This window comes from Odocoileus virginianus, chromosome 12 (genome assembly GCF_023699985.2).
Source record: "Odocoileus virginianus isolate 20LAN1187 ecotype Illinois chromosome 12, Ovbor_1.2, whole genome shotgun sequence".
NCBI classification, from domain to species: domain Eukaryota; kingdom Metazoa; phylum Chordata; class Mammalia; order Artiodactyla; family Cervidae; genus Odocoileus; species Odocoileus virginianus.
The window spans coordinates 41,201,900-41,224,839 of record NC_069685.1 but is presented as its reverse complement, the minus strand read 5'-3'; the positions used below and the strand labels follow the sequence as shown (position 1 = coordinate 41,224,839).

The window sequence follows — 22,940 nt, the reverse complement described above, 5'->3', positions numbered from 1 at the left end:
AATTTTAAATTCTAAAAATTTAAAATGAAACAAAAATAATGACAGGACTCGACCCCTAACCTTGGGAAATCCAACCTCTGCTCTTGAAATCCTTGGGAACGGATGTGCCTCAAAGTTCAGCATGGCAGGGCTTTAGGAAGGCAACTGGAGCACTCCCCCTGCACCCCAAATCTCCCACCCAGCTGGCGCTGCACTGGGTGCAGGTCACTGTTGACCTGCTCTGGTCAGGCCAGACCTTGCAACCCGAGCAATACAAAACTTTTTGAACATTATATTAATAATTTTCTTAAGGGATTGGGTATCAGAAAATGTCCAGAAACTAAGAACAGTCGGCTGTTATATTTCTCAGCTGGTGTTCCCCACCTCTCCCCTGCTCCCCCAGTATCAGGATAAAGCTCTTGTGACAGCAGTTTGTCACTCTTTATGTCATCAGATCTGAAACCTAGTCTCACAAGGCTTACGACCAAGACTCCACGTGGGCAGACCTGGTCCCTCACAGCCACCCCGCTGCACCACTCCCCATCCTTAGGCTCCCAGAGCTCAAGGATGAGGGTGTCATCTATCCAGGCTTCTGAACGACCAGGATCTGGGCTGACATGCCCCTGGGCTCTGAGTGACCTTCTCTGCATCCCCAACCCCTCACCCTTCTCCTGCCTGCAGTGCACAGGGAGATGTTGAGCCCACAGACCAGGTTCTTGGTGCCTGGACATGTGTGGCTCATGGACTCTGGGAATGGAGTGTGTGTCCCCAGGATGAGCAGAGAGCACGAGGGAAGGATCCCACAGTCCTTCACTTACCACTAGGCTCCCCAACTCCACTGTTTCATTTGTCTATCATTCCAAAGGGGGCTCCCCTAGGGACCCAGCTAGACCCAAAATCTGAACTTACGGAGGAAAAAGAAATATTTACTAGTCACTGGTCTCAGTGTTGCTTTTAAATATTCCAAACAGCATCCGCAATGCTGGAATAAGCAGGCAGATCTAGCCCCCTCAAGCAACAAACGACTGAGGAGGCAGAATGAGTGGAAACAATTACATCTAACCATCAAGGGTCCAAAGTCCATTTCTAAGACCTAAGCCACCCCTTGATGCACATGCAAAAACATGCAGAAGTCCACAAGTTCAACCAAAGATAACACTCCATTAGGCAAGTGGACACTTCATGTACAAATTAGAAGGGACAATAACCCCTCAGCACATTGATGTGACAGTAAGTCAGTCCCCAGAGCAGACAGGGAGAAGGGGATGACAGAGGATGAGATAGTTGGATGGCATCACCAACTCAATGGACATGAATGTGAGCAAGCTCTGGGAGATGGTGAAGGACAGGGAAGCCTGGCGTGCTACAGTCCATGGGGTCACAAAGAGTCAGACACCACTGAGCAACTTAACAACAACCAGAGCAGATGAGACGAAACCTCCAGTGGCAGAGCCCCTGGGCACCTGCATATAACTAAGGGGCAAACGCGGGACCGCTCACCTGTGTTGTCCTTACTGAGGATGCTTCTCTGCATCTCCTCCACTTTGGCCATTAGTCTCTGGTATTGCTCCTCTGCCACCCGCAGGTCACTGTTCGAGGACGCCAGGCTGGCATTTTTGGCTTCCAGCATGCTCTGCAGGTCGGTCATTGCCTGCTCGAGGTCCCAGCAGGACTGCTTCAAGGTGTCCACCTCTGAGCTGAGCGAGTCTTGCCTCTGCTGGCTGCTGTGGCTGTGCTCCAGCTGCGCCTGCAGCCGCGTGTGCAGAGCGGCCAGCTGCGCCTGCAGCTCGGCCTTTTCTTTAAGTGCCTGGAGAGACCCACAAGCAGCCACACTGACTCTCGGGAAAGTAAGTCGCTTCCGCCCTGCCTAATAAGACGGCTGCCAAAACTCAGCCAGTGAGACAAAGAAAGGTGTCCAACAGGTGGCCTTTACAGGAAAGCACCACATTGTACACAATATTCAGGAACTCCAGCATTACAGCTATCCCCAAAGAAGGGGTTTCTCCAACCAGGCCCAGCAGGCAGGTAGGTGGGATGAAGACAGAATGTGCTCATTTTCTGCATGGCAGCACCTGAGCAGGCCAGCATGGGGGGAAGGCTCCGCGATCACCTTCTCACCCACAAGGATATTGGAAAACATGTTTGTTCAAAAAAGAAGAAAGCGCACAAGCATATGTACACACACACACACACACACACACACACTCACAGAATACCTGAGAGCTGAGGGATCTCTAATAGATGAAGAGCAGCCAGATTCAACTTTGGGAAAAACCAAACCCACAGAACACATCAGCCAGGAAAGGGCACCATTACATGAGGCCTTGAGGGCTGTAGGCAGGGGCACAGAGCAGCCTGAGGCACCATCTGTGCTAGGTGGCAGGATCACAGGGACCCCTGTCTGATGGACACGGCAGGAAGTGACAGGAAAGGTGGGGCCAGCAGAAGGTCCAGGCGCCTGGAGCACCAGAGAAGAGACAGGGAGCAAAGGGCACAGTCCCTGCCCATCGGCATCTCTCACCCACCCTAAAGTCAGCCTATCAGAACGTGCATGTACAACAATTTCAAAATGCAAAAAGGAGCAAGACAGCTGTACATCAACATACAATACGAGAAAAACAACCTTGCCAAGACAAACAACAGATACAACAAACAGAAGAACAAATACCCAAAGAAAAGCTAACTGAGTAGATGCAGTAAGATTTTGTAGTAAAAGTATCATTAGTGTCTTCACAGAAATGCCAGCAAGTTTTGCACCCCTAACAATCCACAAAGATCTTGGCTTGGACACAGCCGAAGAGCAAATCAAATTCCAGAAGGATCAGTTCAGTTCAGTCGCTCAGTTGTGTCCAACTCTTTGTGACCCATGGACTATGGCACATGAGGCTTTCCTGTCCATCACCAACTTCCAAAGATTGCTCAAACTCATGTCCATTGAGTCGGTGATGCCATCCAACCATCTCATTCATCCTCTGTCATCCCCTTCTCCTCCTGCCTTCAATCTTTCCTAGCCTAAGGGTCTTACCCAGTGAGTCAGTTATTCACATCAGGTGGCCAAAATACTGGAGCTTCAGCTTCTGCATCAGTCCTTCCAATGAATATTCAGGACTGATCTCCTTTAGGATCGGTTGGTTTGATCTCCTTGTAGTCCAAGGTCCTCTCAAGAGTCTTCAACACAACAGTTCAAAAGCATCAATTCTTCAGCACTCAGCTTTCTTTATAGTCCAACTCTCACATCCATACATGACTACTGGAAAAACCATAGCTTTGACTAGATGGACCTTTGTTGGTAAATTAATGCCTCTGCTTTTTAATATACTGTCTAGGTTGGTCACAGCTTTTCTTCCAAGGAGCAAGTGTCTTTTAATTTCAAGGCTGCAGTCACCATCTGCAGTGATTTGGGAGTCCAAGAAAACAAAGTCTATCACTGTTACCATTGTTTTCCCATCTATTTGACATGACGTGATGGGACCGGATGCCATGATCTTCATTTTTTGAATGTTGAGGTTTAAGGCAGCTTTTTCACTCTCCTCTTTCACTTTCTTCAAGAGGCTCTTTAGTTCCTCTTCACTTTCTGCCATAAGGGTGGTGTCATCTGCATATTTGAGGTTACTGATATTTCTCCTGGCAATCTTGATTTCAGCTTGTGCTTCATCCAGCCCAGCATTTTGCATGATGTACTCTGCATATAAATTAAATAAAGAGGGTGACAATATACAGCCTTCAAGTACTCCTTTCCCAATTTGGAACCAGTCAGTTGTTCCATGTCCGGTTCTAACTGATGCTTCTTAACCTGCGTACAGATTTCTCAGGAGGCAGGTAAGGTGGTCTGGTATTCATTCCCATCTCTTGAAGAATTTTCCACAGTTTGTTGTGATCTACAGTCAAAGGCTTTGGCACAGTCAATAAAGCAGAAATAGATGTTTTTCTGGAACTCTCTTGCTTTTTCGATGATGCAACAGACGTTGACAATTTGATCTCTGGCTCATCTGCCTTTTCTAAATCCAGCTTGAACATACGGAAGTTCTCAATTCATGTACTGGTAAAGACTCACTTGGAGAATTTTGAGCATTACTTTGCTAGCATGTGAGATGAGTGCAATTGTGTGGTCGTTTGAACATTCTTTTGCATTGCTTTTCTTTGAGATTGGAATGAAAACTGACCTTTTCCAGTCCTGTGACCACTGCTGAGTTTTCCATATTTGCTGGCATATTGAGTGCAGCACTTTCACACCATCATCTTTAGGATTTGAAATAGCTCAACTGGAATTCCATCACCTCCACTAGCTTTGTTCATAGTGATGCTTCCTAAGGCCCACTTGACATCACTTTCCAGGATGTCTGACTCCAGGTGAGTGTCACACCATCATGGTTATCTGGGTCATAAAGATCTTTCTAATTTTCTTGAGACCTCTAGTCTTTCCCATTCTATTGTTTTCCTCTATTTCTTTGCATTGATCATTTAGGAAGGCCTTCTTATCTCTCCTTGCTATTCTTTGGAAGTCTGCATTCAAATGGGTGTATCTTTCCTTTTCTCCTTTGCCTTTAGCTTCTCTTTTCTCAGCTATGTGTAAGGCTTCCTCAGACAGAAATTTTGCCTTTTTGCATTTCTTTTTCTTGGGGATGCCCTTCATCACTGCTTCCTGTACAATGTCTCAAATCTCCATCCATAGCTCTTCAGACACTCTGTCGACTTGTCACTTGAATCTATTTGTCACTTCCACTGTATAATCATGAGGGATTTGAATGGTCTAGTGGTTTTCCCTACTTTCTTCAATTTAAGACTAAATTTTGCAATAAGGAGTTCATGATCTGAGCCACAGTCAGCTCCTAGTCTTGTTTTTGCTGACTATATAGAGTTTCTCCATCCTTGGCTGCAAAGAACATAATCAATCTGATTTTGGTATTGACCATCTGGTGATGTCCATGTGTAGAGTCTTCTCTTGTGTTGTTGAAAGAGGGTGTTTGCTATGACAAATGTGTTCTCTTGGCAAAACTCTGTTAGCCTTTGCCCTGCTTAATTTTGTACTCCAAGGCCAAACTTGCCTGTTACTCCAGGTATCACTTATGTTCCACAGGAGGACAAAGTGAAAACCATTTACAACCAAAAGGAACCTTGAAACCTCAGTAATCACCTCTTCAGTCTGGAGTTTATGCAGCAGAGCAAGCATTCTAGTGTGGGTGCCCTCCCCATATCCCCACAGCACAGGTTACTGAGGAGACAGCCCCCACCCCCTACCCCACTGCCTTGACCAGATACCTCCCCAGGCCCTTGCCATCTCCCTACCAAGTGCAGAGAGTCAAAGGCAGCTGAACTGATTTACTCTGATTGTTGATAGGAATGCTGAAAATTAAGGGATGGAAAATGATTTTTCAGGCATATGCTAACCAGATAAAGCAAAATTCATATCAAAAAAGCAAAAACTACTAAAGGGACAAAGATGACAATTTCACTGGGCCAGAAAAAGGTGAAATCCACTCCAAAGATTGAACTGTTATGGACTGTTGGATCTCTAATAGCAGATCTAGGAGGTATCCAAGGCAGATCCTGACAGAGATACAGGGAGAAATCCCACAGTCAGAGTGGGAAACTAGCATACTTCTTTCCAAAGCTGACAAATAGAATAGAGAAAAATAAATGGCTACAGAGGACAAGGCTGCTAATGATGATAAAGCTTCTTCTTAAAGACATGTGTAAAACTTGGTGTGTAGTGAACAGGAAATTGCACATTCTTTCCAAAGACATGGCACATTAATACATCCATCAAATTTCAATTACCTGACTAGCTTCTAATGACAAAGCTTCCAGCTGTCCTTCGAGTCTCATTTTTTCTTTAAGAACCTGCAACATTTCATCATGAGTTTCAGCAACAGAACTTCCCATGGACACACTAGAGGATAAAGACAAAAGGATCAGTTGGGAATATAACTGATCATTATCTTCCTTTATGCTGTCCATACACTCCAGATTTCACACCCCTCTGGCTACTCTTCCCTAATTAAAAAAACTTATTTTTCCTTGTGGTACAGGCTTCTCTCTAGTTGCAGCACTTGGGCTTAGCTGCCCCAAGGCATATGTGACCTTAGTTCCCTGCCAGGGATCAAACCTGTATCCCCTGCTTTGGAAGATGAATTCTTAACCATCTTTTCTAATTTTTAAAATTAGGTCAAGTCCTTAGGTTTAAGCCCTTTTCCTAATTTTTTTTAAAAACAGATAAATAAAAAGATTTAGGCAGACAGTTAAAGCTCAAACTCTTGCCCACAGTAGGGCCTTTACAGCCAGCACAGGGCCAGAACACCTTTATGGAGACATGAGTCCATATCACATCAATGCAACAAATCCTGGAAAGCAGATACCTTAACATTGCAAGTGAGCACTCATCAGACCCAGTTCCTTTTCTAACAAAGCAACAGAGAGCGTATAAATGAAATGTTAAGGACTGAGTGTGGAACTCTGAGGGGAAGCTGGTGTCTCGTGGGCTCCAGCGTCACCCACCTGCTGCAAATGCTATTGGTCCGGCTCCGCGTCTCCCCGTTGACCTCCTGCCTCTGCTCTTGGTGCTCGGCTGCTGCAGCCTGCAGGACATCTGAGATGGAGGGGAACTGGCCCAGGGCTCCAACAGCGATCTCCCTGCCGCTGACCACATAGGGGGCCTCACGCGCACCCCCCATGTTTGCTGGGATGCCTGGTGTCCCGCGGGTGGAGATGCTGCTGTAGGAGGAGCTATCGCTCTCCGTTCCGTCAGCCTCGGACACGTTGTCTCCAGTCAGGGATGCATTCTCCAGGCGGTCGTCGGCCTCGGGGTACAGGCTGACCTCAGACACCACTGATGTCCCGCTGCCTCGGTTCTGCTTCAGGGAGCCCCTGGTAGAGTCCGGAGCTGGAACATTTCCACCAGAATTCCGAACATCTGAATCTTCAGTTCTGTAATCAGCCAGAGACCGAATTTTGCTTGATTTGGAACTTTTTTTCTCCTTAGGATGTGCCAGGAGCCCTAAGCTGCCCACCTTCGGCCCCCGAGGGACACTGGTGCGCAGGAAGGAATATTCTTTTGTCATAGCCACGGCACTGGCCCGCGGTAAGGTTTCTGGGTTCAACATGAGTTCAGGATCAAGTGTGCTAAAAAGTCTCGTTTTAGTTACAGGTTGACTGGACTGAGGAGGAAAAAAAAGTACAAAAATTATGTTTAAAATTGACAAGCAGCATTCAAAAATCGCCACCCAGAAAGGCCATACCGATTACATAAACAGAGAGCCCTCCCGCCATGCTCCCATGTCACGGGCCTTTCATTCTTAACTTCACTCCTCCATGTCCATCCCAGGGAAGGTCCAAGCACAGGCCTGTCATGACTGTGACCTGATGACATCTTAGAACACCTATTAGAGCAAGTCCTTCCTCATCACAAAATTTCACAAAATTTCCCTGCCTATTCTCTCATTTATTCTTTTAGATAAACTCTGAAATTTTTCTTCAAGTTAAAATATTAGTCCTGTTGAATTAGAATTACCATAAACTTATAATTACTTATGGGATAATGAGCAGTTTTTCTCCATTTATTCATATCTATTTGCAAGATCCTCAACAGAGAAACTTATGTAGTGTTTTATCTAGATTCTAAACCACTTTTGTTGCCATTTTGATAGTTATAAAATATTTTGTTGATACTGTAAATATTATTTTTTCACTCTAATTTTATAACCGGTCATACTAGGATAACTACTTTTCATATCTGTATTTTAAACTGACAATTTCTGAACCCCAATTATTTTATAGTATTTTTATAAATTTATAATAATAGCAATTTTCAGTTGATTCGCCAGCATTTTTCTAAGGTGTTACCAACACCTGCAAATAACAATGTCATTTCTCTATTTTTTTCTTTTCCTTTTTTTAAAAAATAATTTTCTTTATATTTTTTGCTGCACTGGGTCTTTGTTGCTGCACAGGCTTTTCTTTAGTTGAGGCAAGTAGGGGCTTCTCACTGTGATGGCTTCTCTTGTTGCTGAACACAGGCTCTGGGGCACATGGGCTTCAGCAGGTGCAGCATGTGGGCTCAGGAGTTGCAGCTCTTGGGCTCTAGAGCATGAGCTCAATAGTGGTGGCACATGGGCTTAGGTGCTCCACAGCACGTAGGATCTTCCTAGACCAGGGATCGGATCCATGTCTCCCACACTGGCAGGCAGAGTTCTTCACCACTGAGCACCAGGGAAGCCCTCTCCTATTTTTTAATACTTATAGCTCTCATTTCTTTTTCTTATATCATTGTGTTAACTAGAACTTCCCAACTGGCCTTGAATGAAGCTGAGGATGTGGGAAGATGACATTCCTTGATGCTAAATCAACATGACTTTCTTCTACAAATTAATGTTCAGCTCATGTTATTCTATAAAGTCAGTGCCGTCCCAAAATGATGAGGGACAAGGTGGGTGAGGATCATCTCGGAACGCTGCTAGGACACAGCAGCAAGGATAAGTGAGTCAGAAAAGGCAGGAAGAGAAAGGGGTGTGGGGTGACAGACTGACCCGGCCTCCCAGACAGTTACACGCACTATGAAGCCGCCATAATTAGAGCCACAGAGACCATGAAAAGCAGCAGATGGACTGATGACACAGAACACAGCCCAAGAACTGGCCCAAGTATTGGTGGCGTCTATAAATATTAAGGGAGAACGCCAAAAAGGGAAAAGACAGACTACAAAATAAGCAATCTGAGATAACTGACCAGCAGTCCACAAAGAGGCTCATTCCTACCTCTCGCCTCCATCCAAGCAAATGGATTATACCTACATAATAAAATAAAAAAAGTAACTTATAGAAACTTTTTAGATTATCTCTTACTTTTAGTATAAAAAAAAAGAGGTGAATTTATGTCCTTCAACTGGGGAGATCTTAAATATGACATAAACCCTAAAAGAAGTAAACAGCAAAGACTGAAAGTTCTGACTGTAAACATTCAAATCCGATGTGCAGGGTCTTCCCTGGTGGTCCAGAGGTTAGGACTCTGAGCTTCCACTGCAGGGGGCTCAGGTTCAATCCCTTGATATTCTGCCAGCCAAGCCAAATTGAACAAAAACAAAAAGCTGATGTGCAGCAAAAAATATACCAGAAAAGAAGTCATGGTGAAAATTAAGAAAAAATTATTTGCAAAAATACTAAAAGGGAATAATTTCCTCACACATAGTACCAACACAGCACAAAGACAAACTGAAAAACAGACAAAGGCTGACAAAGACACTCAGTCAATGTGTAAAAAGGTGCTTATGGTTAGGAAGTACTTTTTTTCTCAGCTATCAGAGAACAAAGATTCAGTTTTTATTATTTCTAATGCTCCCAAAGATGAGAAGTCTAGCAGTCTTATAGACTGCTAAATGGAATGTAAACCAGTCCTTATCAACTAACAAATACATAAAACCTTTAACCCAATAATTCAACAGTTAAGAATTTACCCACAAAAGTATACCAAGACACAAAACATTCACTGCAGCATTGTTTGCAATTTCAAAAAATTAGAAACCACCTAACATGTTGATCAATTTGGGCTGGTTAATGCAATGCTGGCATGTACGCATGGTTACAAAGGATGAGGAGGGTCTCTACTGTGCTGAGGCAGGACAGATATGTGAGAAAGGTCCCGTGAAGAACAGCACAGAAAGGGTGCTCCCACTGCATATAATCTTCGCCTCTACATGAAGGACCCTTGTGGTGATGCTCTCAAAGTACCTACCAGACTACAAAACGGGGGGACTTTCACTCATCCTCTCTACCCTTTAAACATGAAGTATGAACTACACTCCTATTCTTAGTTTGGGCTTCCCTGCTGGCTCAGACGGTAAAGAATCCTCCTGCGATGCGGGAGACCTGAGTTTGATCCCTGGGTTGGGAAGATCCCCTGGAGAAGGACATGGCAACCCACTCTAGTATTCTTGCCTGGGGAACCCCCATGAACAGAGAAGCTTGGTGGGCTACAGTCCATGGGTCTGTAAAGGGTCAGACATGACTGATGGACTAAGCACATTTTTAGTGTAACTGTTTCTGCTTGCTTGTTTTATTTTTTAACTTGCTGCACTGGGTCTTGGTGGCACATGAGACCTGTGGTCGCATCCTGCGGGACTTGTGTTGCAGTGCACAGACTCTCAGCTGTGGTGCGCGGCCTCTATCGTTGCAGCTCAGGGGCTTAGCTGCCTGAACAGGGATCAAACCTACGTCCTCTGCACTGCAAGGCGGATTCTTAACCACCAGACCACCAGGGAAATCCCATGTACATATAATTTTTAAAGATGGGAAATGATGTTAAATTTCACCCTGAACTCCTGACACATTAACTGCCTAATGCTGGATGACCCAGGCAGAGCTTGGACTTGCGGTGTAAACCTGAGAAGCAGGTTGTGGACAGGACGGGGCACATGTACACTGGCTGGTCTGTATCTTGGTTCTGCTACTTTACTGCTAAGTAACCTCTAGCAAGTTCCTTACCTGCTCGAGTCTCACTAAAAATCTGTGGGGAAATTAACATTGCCCGGTGCACATAACTCCTGACTACTGACTGTCACTGTAAGGTTTTCTGACAGGCCGTCTGGACAGATGCCTGAATGCCCCTGACTGGGTGGGAGCCTCAATCAGTTCAGAGCCTGGTGCTGGCTCTTCCAGTCTGTTTACATTGGCTTTGGAGCAGTGACACTTGAAGAGCCAAGGTCCTCTCTGGGGAAAACAAAGGGTCAACCCTGATGAGGACTTGTCACAACTAAATCATTCAGTGAAAGTGTTTTGTTTTTTTAAAACGTGTATTTTGTTAGTTCATTTAGTTTCAAATTCCTTTAATTTGAAATTTCTCAAGTTCATGACAAACTTGGATTAAGACTGAAGTGAACCTTCACACATGCCTTTCCTAGATTCACTTGACTGATTAAAAATATTGTTTTCATTAGTATCCTAATGAGGGTTTCAGATCTGAATAAAACCGATTTTAGCAAAGCTTATGTACATACTTCAGAGAAGGCAATGGCAACCCACTCCAGTACTCTTGCCTGGAAAATCCCATGGACAGGGCCTGGTGGGCTGCCGTCTATGGGGTCGCACAGAGTCAGACACGACTGAAGCGACTTAGCAGCAGCAGCAGCATGCACATACTTTGGAAAAGGAAATGGCAATCCACTCCAGTATTTTTGCTTTGAGAATCCTATGGACAGAGGAGTCCATGCTGTCACAAAGAGTTGGACATGACTGAGTGACTAACACACGTGCACAAACTTATCATGTGTGTGACATGCCACACAGTCTAACACTGTACAGCAAAGCCCAGTAGAAACTCTATCACTTACACAATAAACAAGTCAAAGCCAGGACCGGCTGCTCAAACACAGAGAGCAGTTACACCCACATGTTTGCTGCCTCTGCTTTTCTAATGGCAGATTTAGACATAAAACATGCCTGTCTGGAGGGAAGAAGGACCAGAAGGGTGGGAACCAGAGCCTGTGGAATCTCCTCAAAGGGTGGGAACTGCGTGAGAAAGATGATCTTTGTAGAGACACACACAAGCCCATCCCAGCAAAGAGAAATAAACAGCAGATCCTAGAATTATGTCTGACTGTCTGCTGTTTTTTCCACTAGCTGGTTCAAAAGAGGGAGACTCACTCTTTCCTGCTGGCGTTTCACCCTGTACTGTTTGAGCTGTTCTTCCAGCCGCTTCCGAGCCTGCAGTCGGACCTGCTCCTCCTTCTCCAGGGGCAGCGAAGCCTCTGTGGAGCCTGAGGTGGGGAAACAGCCATTTAGAAACTCACAACATAACAGGGCACAGAAGACAAATCAAAACAGCAGCTTGGCTGTCTTGAGTTTTATTACCAATATGACTTAGCTTTAAATAACACATGGCTGTCTAGTTTGAAAGAACTGTTTGCAGATGGAGAGAGAACTGTAAGCCTTGGACAGTGACCACAGACAGGACCCACCTGGGGGCAGACACAATGGCCCAGCACAGGGGTGGTGCCTCCACCAGCAGCGCATTGCCACCTATGCCAGTAAAACAGGACACGTGCCAACGTGCGCCTTTTAGTAATTAAAGAACTGAACTTGAAGCTGGTGCCAGTGTGAGTGTTCTGAGGCTCCCACCAAGCTCTAACTCTGCTTCCTTACATTACAGAGGAACATGAACAGCAATCCTGATGGAATGACAGGCAGCAGCGGCGAACAGGAACATGCTACCAAACTCGCCTTCTTTACCCAGTAACATCCCAGCAGATTACCTCAGTTTTCTACCCGAGGCGACTCCAGTCCAGAGGCCATGCTCAAGGACAAGACGGGGACTACTCTTGACAATTTTTGGGCAACTAACAAAATTTAAAATATCTAAAACCCAAACTTTCACTTTGGGTATTAAAAAAGCTGAACAGTGAGTGAAAGGTAGGCAAGACCCAGGTCTCCCAGCTCAGGGCCAAGGGGCTGGTGAGAGCAGAGAAATGCCGTTAACTGAGCCCCTTCCTGGGCAGCACCATCCTTAATTATGAATTCTGGGAGGGAAGCTGCTGTTGTTTTAAATAATCCCTAAAACCTGAGCAGTCGCCAAGAATTTCACTAGGAATTCACCAGCATTGTTACTGACTGTGCACTCATACTCTTCATATAAGTTTCATATGAAAGAGCTTACATACTTTTCACATCACTAAGTGGTACAGATGGCAGAGACCACCAGAGGCATGGCCTCAGGGCTGGGCACATTCCTGGGAGGGGCGGGCAGGGGAAAAGCAGGAGAACCTGGGCCAGAGCTCACAAACCCCTCAGGTCAGGACCCAGGATTTCACACAGCATCTGGGCTGACATGCTAACATTTTGTTTACAGAAATATTTAAAGTATACTATGACCCTAACAGCATAATGAAATTATTCCTGTGAACACCCTCTAGTGAGCATGAGAGTACAAGTTGCAAATGAAAGCATCAAGGCAGCATTACTGCACACCCAGCAGACTGGTGAAGACCAAAAGGAAACAGCATCTTTGTCCTCTCACAGGGCATCAGCACCCTTGCAATGTGACCACCCATGATGGAGATAGACACACCCATTGCTTCTGACCAAGAGTTCTGCCCCTGGGATGGAGGGCATAGAAATGAAAACACCAGTGCTGCAACATGCACGGGGAGATGCTCACTGCAGCATTGGTCCCCTGGCCCTGACTCGGCCATGCTCAGGGCTTCTCCAGCCTTTAAAGAATGGACATGGAGCTGCACCAACTGACGCGGGGCAATCTCCAGGCGACAGCGCTGGGTGAGAAGAGCATGCATCGATGTGAAGGACATGGGCCCACTTTAAGAACAATGATCGTCCAAACCTGGCTGTTTCCAGAGGCCTGTAAGGGACTATGTAAGAAGGTGGCTGACCCAGAGGGGAGGGGGAGAAGTACTGAAGCGGGGACAAGGTGTAACAACAGCAGCTGTGAACTGACCCCATCAGGTAAGATTACACAAGTCTGTGTGTGAAAACTTGCATGTTAGAAAAGCCTGGAGGCTTCAGGGCTCTCAGGCTGACAGTTCGCAACTTGTTCGCCGCTGAATCCCCAGGGATTAGCACAAAATAAAGGCTGATTAAAGTCACTCATAAAAGAAAGCCTTCAAGCTGTAACTGTTAAGATCAAATCCCCACTGCTGATTGCTCACCACCCCTGGTGACGGAAGACATGCACTCACAGGCCCTTCAAACTTGGGTCTCAAGTGCCGCTGTCACCATCAGGCTGTGACAAAGCGTATCTTCCCTCTGAAATGGAGCTATTTGTTAAACGCACAACCCACCGCGGTGATAAAACAGCAACGGCAGAGGGGCAAGCCCTTCAGGGCCTGTGCCTTTCAAGGATGGTGAGTGACAGGGGCCCGGGGGGTGGGATGCAGGATGAGGGGGTCGGGGAGAGCCCGGCAGGAAGATGCTTACACAGTTGCGTTTCTTGCATAGGAAGACTGAGTCTGAGGGACTGCAAAGCTTCTTTTCTAACAATGCCCTCAGCACTAGTCCCCTGAGACTTCCTTAGGTTGTCATGGAAACCAGCCACACCTGGAGACGCATCAGGACCCGCTGGCGAGGGAGGCTCTGGGAACTGTGGTGTCGGCCCATTCAGACAGGTGTCCCCCTGGTGTCCTTCATCTGAAGTTCTGTTTACCTTGGCACTGGCACCTGGAAAAGAGGGTGTGTTTTAACAGCTAAAATAGGACAAGAGGGAATCTAGACATGGGAGCACTCTCCACAACTCAGGAACCTGCTCACCCTTCGAGGACAGCAAGCCTGTCCTTCCAAACGGCAGATGATGTGGGACAAGTGACTCAACCTCGCAGAGTAATACCCTCACCTGCAGGATGCCCTCCTCACCTTCCGAACTACAGCTGTAGAATTTCAGTAGTCATGTTTCCTTTTCATTTAAAAAAGACCAGTAAGAAATCTTATGAAAGTCTGTTCTTAAAAAAAAGCAAAAAAAACCTCCACAAATCCTTAAAACGTGGCCAACAACGTTTCTAATGAGCATTGTTAACAGCAGTACTAACCAGTGTCACAGCCTCACATTTACAAAAGGCTGGTTCCAAAGTTATTTCAAGGCATAAGTTTATCATCCAAAATGAGACATCAAAGGTGAAGAGTTAGAACAGCTGATAAGAACGATTACCCCAAAGCTGAGGACAGAACCCAGAGTCTATGCTTCTGACTGACAAACACCTAGCGGGTAAAAACCCAAGTTAACCAGTGATGACTGTTCACCTGCGTATCAAGCTCAGTCTCCTCTACTAACATTACTACAAGTTACCTACACACGAACTGAAACCTACTTTTGTATCAAAAGGAAAGTGCTCTCCCCGACGGGCAGCCAGCTGGCAGCCAACGAGTCGAGGAGATACATGGAGGGGCTCCCAGGCACATTCCGGGGGCTCCCAAGCACTGCAGTGCCCCAGGTCTCCATAAGGTTAGCACCACTTGGTTCTCATGATGTACCAAGTATGCAACTAGGAAATTCCCTCTGTACCCAAGCAAATTGAAAATGGGTTTCTGCCACTTGAAATGTGAGTCCCAACTAACATAGCCACTTACTGTCAGGCTGAAAGGAAAACTAGAATATAAAGTAGGGGGAAGGGGGCAGACATGAGACAGAGTGGGAGGACCCCACCACAGCTCTGACACAACCATCTGTTCTCTTACACAAACAGCTGAGGTGAGGGGTGGGGTGGGGTGGGAGTGGGGAGGAAATCGTGCATTTCAGATGCAAGTTAATCAGGTCAATATCATTTCCTGATGGGCTTATCAAATCTGGGAGAGTCTCTAAAGCATCCTGCTTACATACGAAAGTAATTACTAGAGTGTCACACTGCACTTTAAAAAAAATCTAAAAGAAGGCCTAATAAATAATAAGACTTGATTGTTTCCAAACACAAGCCTCATTATGGATAAACAAATAATGATGACAAAAAAACTGGCCAGCCCCACCTCCTGGGTGCTTCCCAAGGGCTCACATTTCACCTGGGCCTTCACCACCACCCTAAGATGCAGGGTGGAGAAGAAAATGGCAACCTACTCCAATACTCTTGCCTGGAGAATCCCTTGGACAGAGGAGCCTGGAGTGCTACAGTCTATGGGGTCACAGAGTCAGACATGACTGAGTGACTGACACACACAAGATGCAGGGACCATTCATCTTTCCATTTTCCCAGTAAGAGCGCAAGGCGGAAATAAATTAAGGATCGTGGTTAAGGGCTCATTCCTGTTAGCAGCAAACCTAGGAGTTGTTCCAACTGCAGAATCCTTGATCCTGGGCCAAGCCGCATCGGCCTCACCTGGCACTTAAGGAACAGGAAGCAGCAAAGCCATTTCAGGTGCCTGAGCACTGTTTTCCCAGAAGGGAAACGCAGTTTCTACTAGGAAATCAGTGTATACACATGTTACAATGTTTAAGCACACACTGCCCAAGAAGGGGCATGAGGAAGCAGTCATTTATTCTGTGCTTCCAACACACGAGTAACCTACTAGCTAACATGGAAATATGATCCCGTAATCCTCAGATCACTAGTGGCACACTTTCCAGTTAGTAGAAATCCGACAACCAACCAACCAAAAAGGTAGAATGTTAGGCAGGGGACAGTGATGTGTCAGTGAAGATCTGCATGAGCCTTATGGGTAAACCATGCTGCTCCGTCCCTCTGGAGCAGAAAGCCCCAGAAAGTTCCCATTTCATTTAACACACATGGTGTTTGAGTCAAAGTTGGCCTCAACTAAAAAAAAATACATAAAAACACACTCTGAATGAATTATAAAGTTCAGTAAGCTCTTAGACACCACTGTCTTCTTCCAAAAGGCAAGACGACCTGTTCTCCTGTTTAAAGGTAAGGTGTGAGCAGAACACAGAGTAACTGGCAACTTACACTGGGCTTCGTCCCACTGGTCCAGCGGCGCCAGTGAGCCAGGGGGCTTTGGGGGGCCCTCAGGCTGACCCGAGGTGCCACTGCCGGATCTGTCCTCCACCAGGCCCTCCCGCACAGCCGCGGCGCTGTCCATGGTCAGGGTGACACGGGCTGGGCTGACACTCAGAGGCTACAAGTGAGCTGGGAGCGAGTTCAGCTTCTGCCATTAGCAACGGCCAAAAGCTCCTGGGACTGACCACACTGGGTTTGCCATTTTGGCGAAGAGATTTACAGTCTCACAGATGGCCTGAAATCAAACCCGGTAATACCATGCATGATACCTGACAAGAATAAAAAGAGAAAGAAGGTATTATGAAACTTCATTTGTCAGATTTGAAGTAACAAGTCCAAGACTAACATTTGGTTCCCAACATGCATCTGTATAATAAATATATTCATACAACAAATAATCTTTGAGCACCTACAGCATCCTATTTTTTGAGGATAAAAAAACTGACCCAAACCCATTTGGCCCATCCCTGAAGGCCATCTGCACTGATGACTGCTGAAAACCATCCCCCACCAAGTTGAGAAGCTCCTCCATCAACAATGTAATCCGCAGAGTTGGGAGTGGGGCTTGGATGACTGAGGAGCCGAGTCTTTATTTATTTAAACTTGACTTGTATGTAAACAGCGCATGTGGCCAGTGGCTTTAGTATTGGACACAGAGGCCCAAGTGCTCAGAGGGGTCAAAGGGTGAGGTCCTCTCCCAGAAGACCCGGCAGGTCAAGAGCCCAGGCCATGTCTCAGAGCCAGAGGTCAACAAGGAAGACCTAACAGCATGGAGCATGGTAAACTGGACACTAACGGAGGAAGCATGGGGGGATGAGGACACAGGGAAAACAGCCACTGGGGGTATAGGGGGCAGAGAAAGGACCTCATGCAGGTGACCACACACATTCTTCATTTCTCACAAGATCTGCTATCTTTCAGCTTGTTCTGCCAAGCTGAATTGAAGGGAGCCCAAAGCCTGGCAACTGGTTACTGCTTTTGAAGTGTAATGAGGATATTATCACCTCATTTCCTCCTCAACAGATAAGGTGCTGCTGTTATTCTGCAGAAATGGTAGCATTTACTTCCTTGAAGATAAGACTTCATATTATCCTATGTACTGTTTGGTGTTTCACAGGTTCCAGGACAAAAATTTACGGGACTTTCCTCCGCAGCTTCCAAACGCCACACAGATGTTTTTGAAAAAAGCCTAAGCAACAGCTGACTGTCACTGGACGATCCTGTTTCTCCACAGTTCTCTGTTTCCCTGTCACCCATGAACAGGCAGCCCTTAGTGGCTGACACAACATGTGAACACCTAGTGATGGGAACCCAGCAGTGTTTGGCCTGCAGCTTCAATCACCCACACATTTTCCTCAGGTGTCTAGCACCCGACAGGCCAGCAACATCATGGATTAATAAGTGTTGTTATGAATATAAAAAGGCTATGCCGACTTTTTGGTTGCATCATGGCTTGCAGGATCTTAGTTCCCCAACCAAGGACTGAACCCAGGTCCTCAGCACTGAAAGTATGCAGGCCTAACCAGTGGACTGCTGGAGGATGTCCTATGTCTACTATTAAGTGCAGAGCTAGTACTAAGACTGTCCTTGAAAGGACCACAGATAGAACTGCGTGGAAACATGAGTAGCTACAATCCAATGTAGTTAATCAATAAGCACGGGAAGCTGCTGGCTCATGGTGCCTGGTGCGAGGAAATATTTGAGGACTGAAATGATGTCTGAAGGGAGGTACCAAAGTCAACCAAACATGATCCTATGTGCAATGAGGTCTCAACTTAGTTTCTGTCTCTACAATATTTGGTAACCTCTTTCATCCACAGAGACACTTTCCAGGTTGGAGGGCGGGTAGACAAACAGGCCAGTCCACAGGTCCCCCTGAAAATCACCATCTCACAGGGACCTGGCTGCACATGACACCACTGTGACACCTGCTGAGCCTGCCCTCACTCCATGGGCACAGCTGGTGGTAAGCTGGCCAGAGTATCACCACAGAGGAGGTAATGCTCGCAAGGCCAGGCAAGGGCACACCCAGGCTGTCCCCTTATTGCAGGCTTCACTTCACAGACAGGTGACTACAGATGGTCGGGCTGGGACACACACAGTGGGCTGTGGAATCAACTGTCCCTGCCTATGGTGTACGGTATGTGCTGGCCATCCTGAGATGCTCCTTAACAAAGGAATACATTTGCATTTTGCTTTGAAATGCAAATGTTTGTTTGTTTGTTTCTGTCTTGTGGGGGTGGGGTGAAGCTGCCTACACCATCACATGCTCCCTAAGATGCCTGCCTGAGAGGGTAACAACAGACAAGTGCTTTTCAGAGTTGGTCCCTTTGTTGCCAATGCCCTCTTCCCTTTGACCGCCAGGCAAATTCCCCTGGATCCTTCCATGTCTGCCATTAGGCACTGCTCTCAAGTCTCCTGGGTCTCAGGCAAAGCACTCCTCCCTGCCATCATGATACCCCTGCACGCATCAGTTCAGTTCAGTTGCTCAGTCGTGTCCGACTCTTTGCGACCCCATGAACCGCAGCACGGCAGGCCTCCCTGTCCATCACCAACTCCCGGAGTTTACCCAAACTCATGCCCATTGAGTCGGTGAATATTACTCCGCAATTGCGTGTGTGCCTATCTCTTCCATCACCCTGTAAGATCCTAGACACAGAAATCACCATTCCAGGTCTGCCCCTACCCCCTCGAACATCCCCTACACAGAGTGGTGATCAATGCAGGCTACTGACAAATAAGTCTCTGCCTCCACCACCAATAAGTCACTTGCCTCCACCAAGTCCTAGCCCTTAGCAACCAAGCTAGTGCTTCAAAAACAAAATGATACAGTATTTGCAACCTTGAATATCCACAATGCTTAGTCAAATATAGAATAACTCTACTACTCAACGCAGTTGGGAGTCACAGTTCTGGGAGGGCAAAGAACACCTGGGAGCTACAAACTGGGAGAGCAGCATGTAAATGGCCACAGGTCAGAGAAGCATCTAAGGAGCCACAGGGAATGTGTTACTGAGGCAAGCAGTGACAACACCTGACCCTGACACTATGCAGGAAAGAGAGCACTGGCCGAGATGTTTGTGTCCACTGAGGAAGGTACACCAAAGACAGAGAGAAATGTGTCAGGCTGTTTGAGCCTAATACCAATGCACAGTCCGTGCATTTACTTGCTTTTATTTGGATTTCTTGCTAAACAAGAAGTCTTCTGATCCCAAGGAGCCCTAACTGTCCCCCCCAGCCCCACGCCTTGAGATGAGTGGTGCAGCCCTGGAGACCCTGTGACTGTGACTTGTTCTGGTAACTTATGAAGGTGGCTCCTGTTCACACACAGCTCTGCCAGAAGCCAGACAAGAGACGGGATTCACAGAACACCAGAAGCAGTCTCTGGGGAAGGGACATGTCTCCCTATCCATAATACACTGGCATTCTCCAAGTATCCTCAGCCCCATGTGAATTTTACTTAGCATGACTCAGTCATCCAGGCCTCATTATTTCAGACTGCTGACAAAAACAGGACAAGGAGGGTTAGACAGCTGGGAGTACATCACAAGGAAGCTGTTATTAGTAACATGCACTCCATTTTGTGATTTAAAAAAACAGAGATCAGTCTAATCACAGTACCATTTCTGACCACCTGCATTCTGTGTTTCCCGGAGGGAAGAGATAAGCAAACGTATCACTTAGAACTTCAGAAGTATGTTAACTCTAGGTTCACTACTGTCTGACATTAAGAGACTTCAGATTGAGAAACTACCATCTCAGGAAACTATGTGATCTCCAACTTCCCCCAGACAGCACATTACTTAGATCTGGCATAAGCACATCAACAGGTCCATCTACTCCATCTTAAGATGTTCCTACTGGCAATTTAGAAACATCAGAGCATGGGAATTCCATGGCGGTCCAGTGGTTAGGACTTTGCTCTTTCATTGCCGAGGTCACAGGTTTGATCCCTGCCTGGGGAACTAAGATCCCGCAAGCCATGCCGCACGTCCCAAACAAAAAAAAGAAACAACAGAGCATGGCCGAAGTGAAAACCCAGAAAGCCTCATGTCACTGCAGAGCAGTGTAATGTAAAGAATAGACTCAGGCACCAGACATCTTGGCCTCAGGTCCTGAGTCCTCCACACTCAGCTGTGAGACCATGGGCAGATTTCTTAACCACTCTTAGATGCTGATCCCATCAGTAAGATGATGAGAAAAAGACCAAAAAACCTGTGCCAGGATTAAGTGCAACAAGGCACACGCCCCATGACTTCAATAAAGACAGCTGTTATTATTAGCGTTACCTTTTCCTTCAATTGTTGCTTGTCAAAATCAATAGGTAAAAGCCAACTGAAGATATTCTCATTCAAGAAAGTATACTGCTTGGATAAAGAAGATATGGTGTACACACACACAGACACACACTCTGTGATATTACTCAGCCATAAAAAAGAACACAGTTTTGCCACTTGTGACAACATAGATACACGTGAAGAGCATTATGCTCAGTGAAAGAAGTCGGACAGAAAAAGTCAAATACTGTATGTTATCATTGCGGAATCTAAAAAACAGAATAAAACAAAAAAGAAACAGACTCAGATACAAACTACTGGTCACCAGAGAGGAGAAGGAAAGGGGGATGGGCAAAGTAGATAAAGGGGATTAATAGACACTAGGTATAAATAAGTTACAAGGATGCAATGTACAGCACAGAGAATACAGCCAGTATTTTATAATAACCTTGTATGGAATGTAGAGTGTAATCTACAAAAACATCAGGACCCTGGTCGTCCAGTGGTTATGACTCATGCTTCCACTGCAGGAGGCACGGATTCGATCCCTGGTTGGGGATCTCACACGCACGCCTCAGGGTGTGACCCAAAAAAACAAGAAAATTAAAAAAAAAAAAAATCAAATTACTATGTTATTAACCTGAAACTAACATAAGATTGTAAGTTAACTATACTTAAAAGTTAAAAAACTATACTGCGGCTTAAGGCAATGGGCTTAAAAAAAAAAGGCTACTTTTGAATCTGAGTAATGTCAGATGATTTTTATTTCCTTTTCTTGCCATTCAAGGTCCATTGTAACTGAAGGCCATCACTCTAATAAAAAGTTATGTTTGCAATATTTAAGGGACAATTTAAAAAGTAAAAAAACAAACCCATGAGTCACCTGTAAATAGCTTACAATGTCCCAGTGGTTTCCAATCACACTGACAATAAAATCTAAGCCTCTTACCCTGAACTAGGAAACTGCATATCATCTGGCCCCTCCCCACACTGCATCCTTGTCCCTTATCACTTTCTTCCTTTTTCATTAAACATTTGCCATACTTCTTGAAGAACATCAGACTTACTCCTCCCTCGGGGTCTTCACACTTGCTCATTCTGCTTGAAACACTCTTATCCCACCGTTTTTCATGGCTAATTTCTTGTCATAGAAGCCTTAGCTCAAAAGTCACCTTCGCGGACAGGCTTTCCTACAGACCCACCCCAAGCACCGCCTAATACTGTCTCAACAATGTCTCATTTATACTTCACTAAGACGTAAGCTCAGTGACAGCAGGGATGCTGACACGATTTCAGCTCTGGATTCCAGGACCTACAATGAATGTTGCCCATCACACGACCAACAGTTGTTGAATGAAGGCGGAGCTGTTCACGCAACACCTGCACACTAGTGACAACGCCTGGCCTCACTACCTCTGGAAAGTATTACTGCACCGGTGAAATGTCTCTAAGCACCCAGGATCGAGATGGAATCGAGGTGGACTGAGACGCTGAGATCACACGCGTTCTTTAAACCAGGCTTCACACTAACCACCCGACAGGATATCACGCATGTCATCTTGACATAACTTCTGCAAAAGGACAAGAGCTGTTTCTCAGCAGCTCCAACAGCTGCTGCGGGTACCCCTGAACATATCTCTCCCTGGCACGGGTAGACAGAGCTCCGGAAGGGCTCGAATGTATGTTTATTTATGAACCCAGTTCCCTAACAGCTGCACAAGCCAGCTTCCAGGCCCGGAGGCTACCAACGGTGAGGAGCCAGACTAGCGCGGGGCGTTGCCACTCAAGACAGAGTTGCGGTCGGCCTCCCAGTCCGCTCGGGCCCCGCCGCCCTTCTCCCAGCCCATACCCCGACTGTGCTGCGGTTCCCTGGATTCTCGCGCCCTTCGCGACCAGCGCTCCTACCCAGGCACCACCCCGCGACCCTCACCCCGGTGGTGCGTAAGCCGCGGCGAACGCCCGGCCCGGCAGCTCTGGTGGAGACGTGGCCCCTCGAGGGGCGGAGCGCGGAGCAACGACGTAATCTGGCCACCCCCGGAAACAGCTTGTACGCAGTGCCTCCGTTCCGCAAGACAGAAGGTGCCTTTCTGCTAGCCCGCAGCCGCCCTCGGGTGGGGACTGCTTCAACCTCAAGGTCTGGATAGATCCCACTCAAAACTGGTCCGAAAAGGATTTCAGAAAGTAAACCTGGGGCGCCTTTCCTTTTCAGAAACGCAGCCCCCGGACTTGCCGGACCAACTCCAACGGGAAAC

At 46.5% G+C, this 22,940-nt stretch overlaps 1 protein-coding gene across 5 annotated transcripts in view; it reads right to left on the bottom strand.

Annotated features, from left to right (window-relative positions):
• The window catches only part of GOLGA3 (golgin A3), a 45,023-nt gene extending 22,083 nt beyond the window's left edge, over nucleotides 1-22,940 (bottom strand). Inside the window, exons 1-7 of one of the 5 annotated variants that reach the window (XM_020905698.2) lie at nucleotides 22,619-22,940; nucleotides 16,361-16,680; nucleotides 13,893-14,132; nucleotides 11,610-11,722; nucleotides 6,475-7,133; nucleotides 5,758-5,869; nucleotides 1,480-1,786 (exon numbers count right to left, since the gene is read on the bottom strand). In XM_020905698.2, the coding sequence (XP_020761357.2) occupies nucleotides 1,480-1,786; nucleotides 5,758-5,869; nucleotides 6,475-7,133; nucleotides 11,610-11,722; nucleotides 13,893-14,132; nucleotides 16,361-16,493 (1,564 nt within the window). In that variant the 5' untranslated portion in view covers nucleotides 16,494-16,680; nucleotides 22,619-22,940. Of the gene's footprint in view, nucleotides 1-1,479; nucleotides 1,787-5,757; nucleotides 5,870-6,474; nucleotides 7,134-11,609; nucleotides 11,723-13,892; nucleotides 14,133-16,360; nucleotides 16,681-21,136; nucleotides 21,222-21,755; nucleotides 22,467-22,537 lie in introns of those variants that run through there. The other 4 variants (XM_020905702.2, XM_020905701.2, XM_020905699.2 and 1 more) reach the window with 4 other exon arrangements.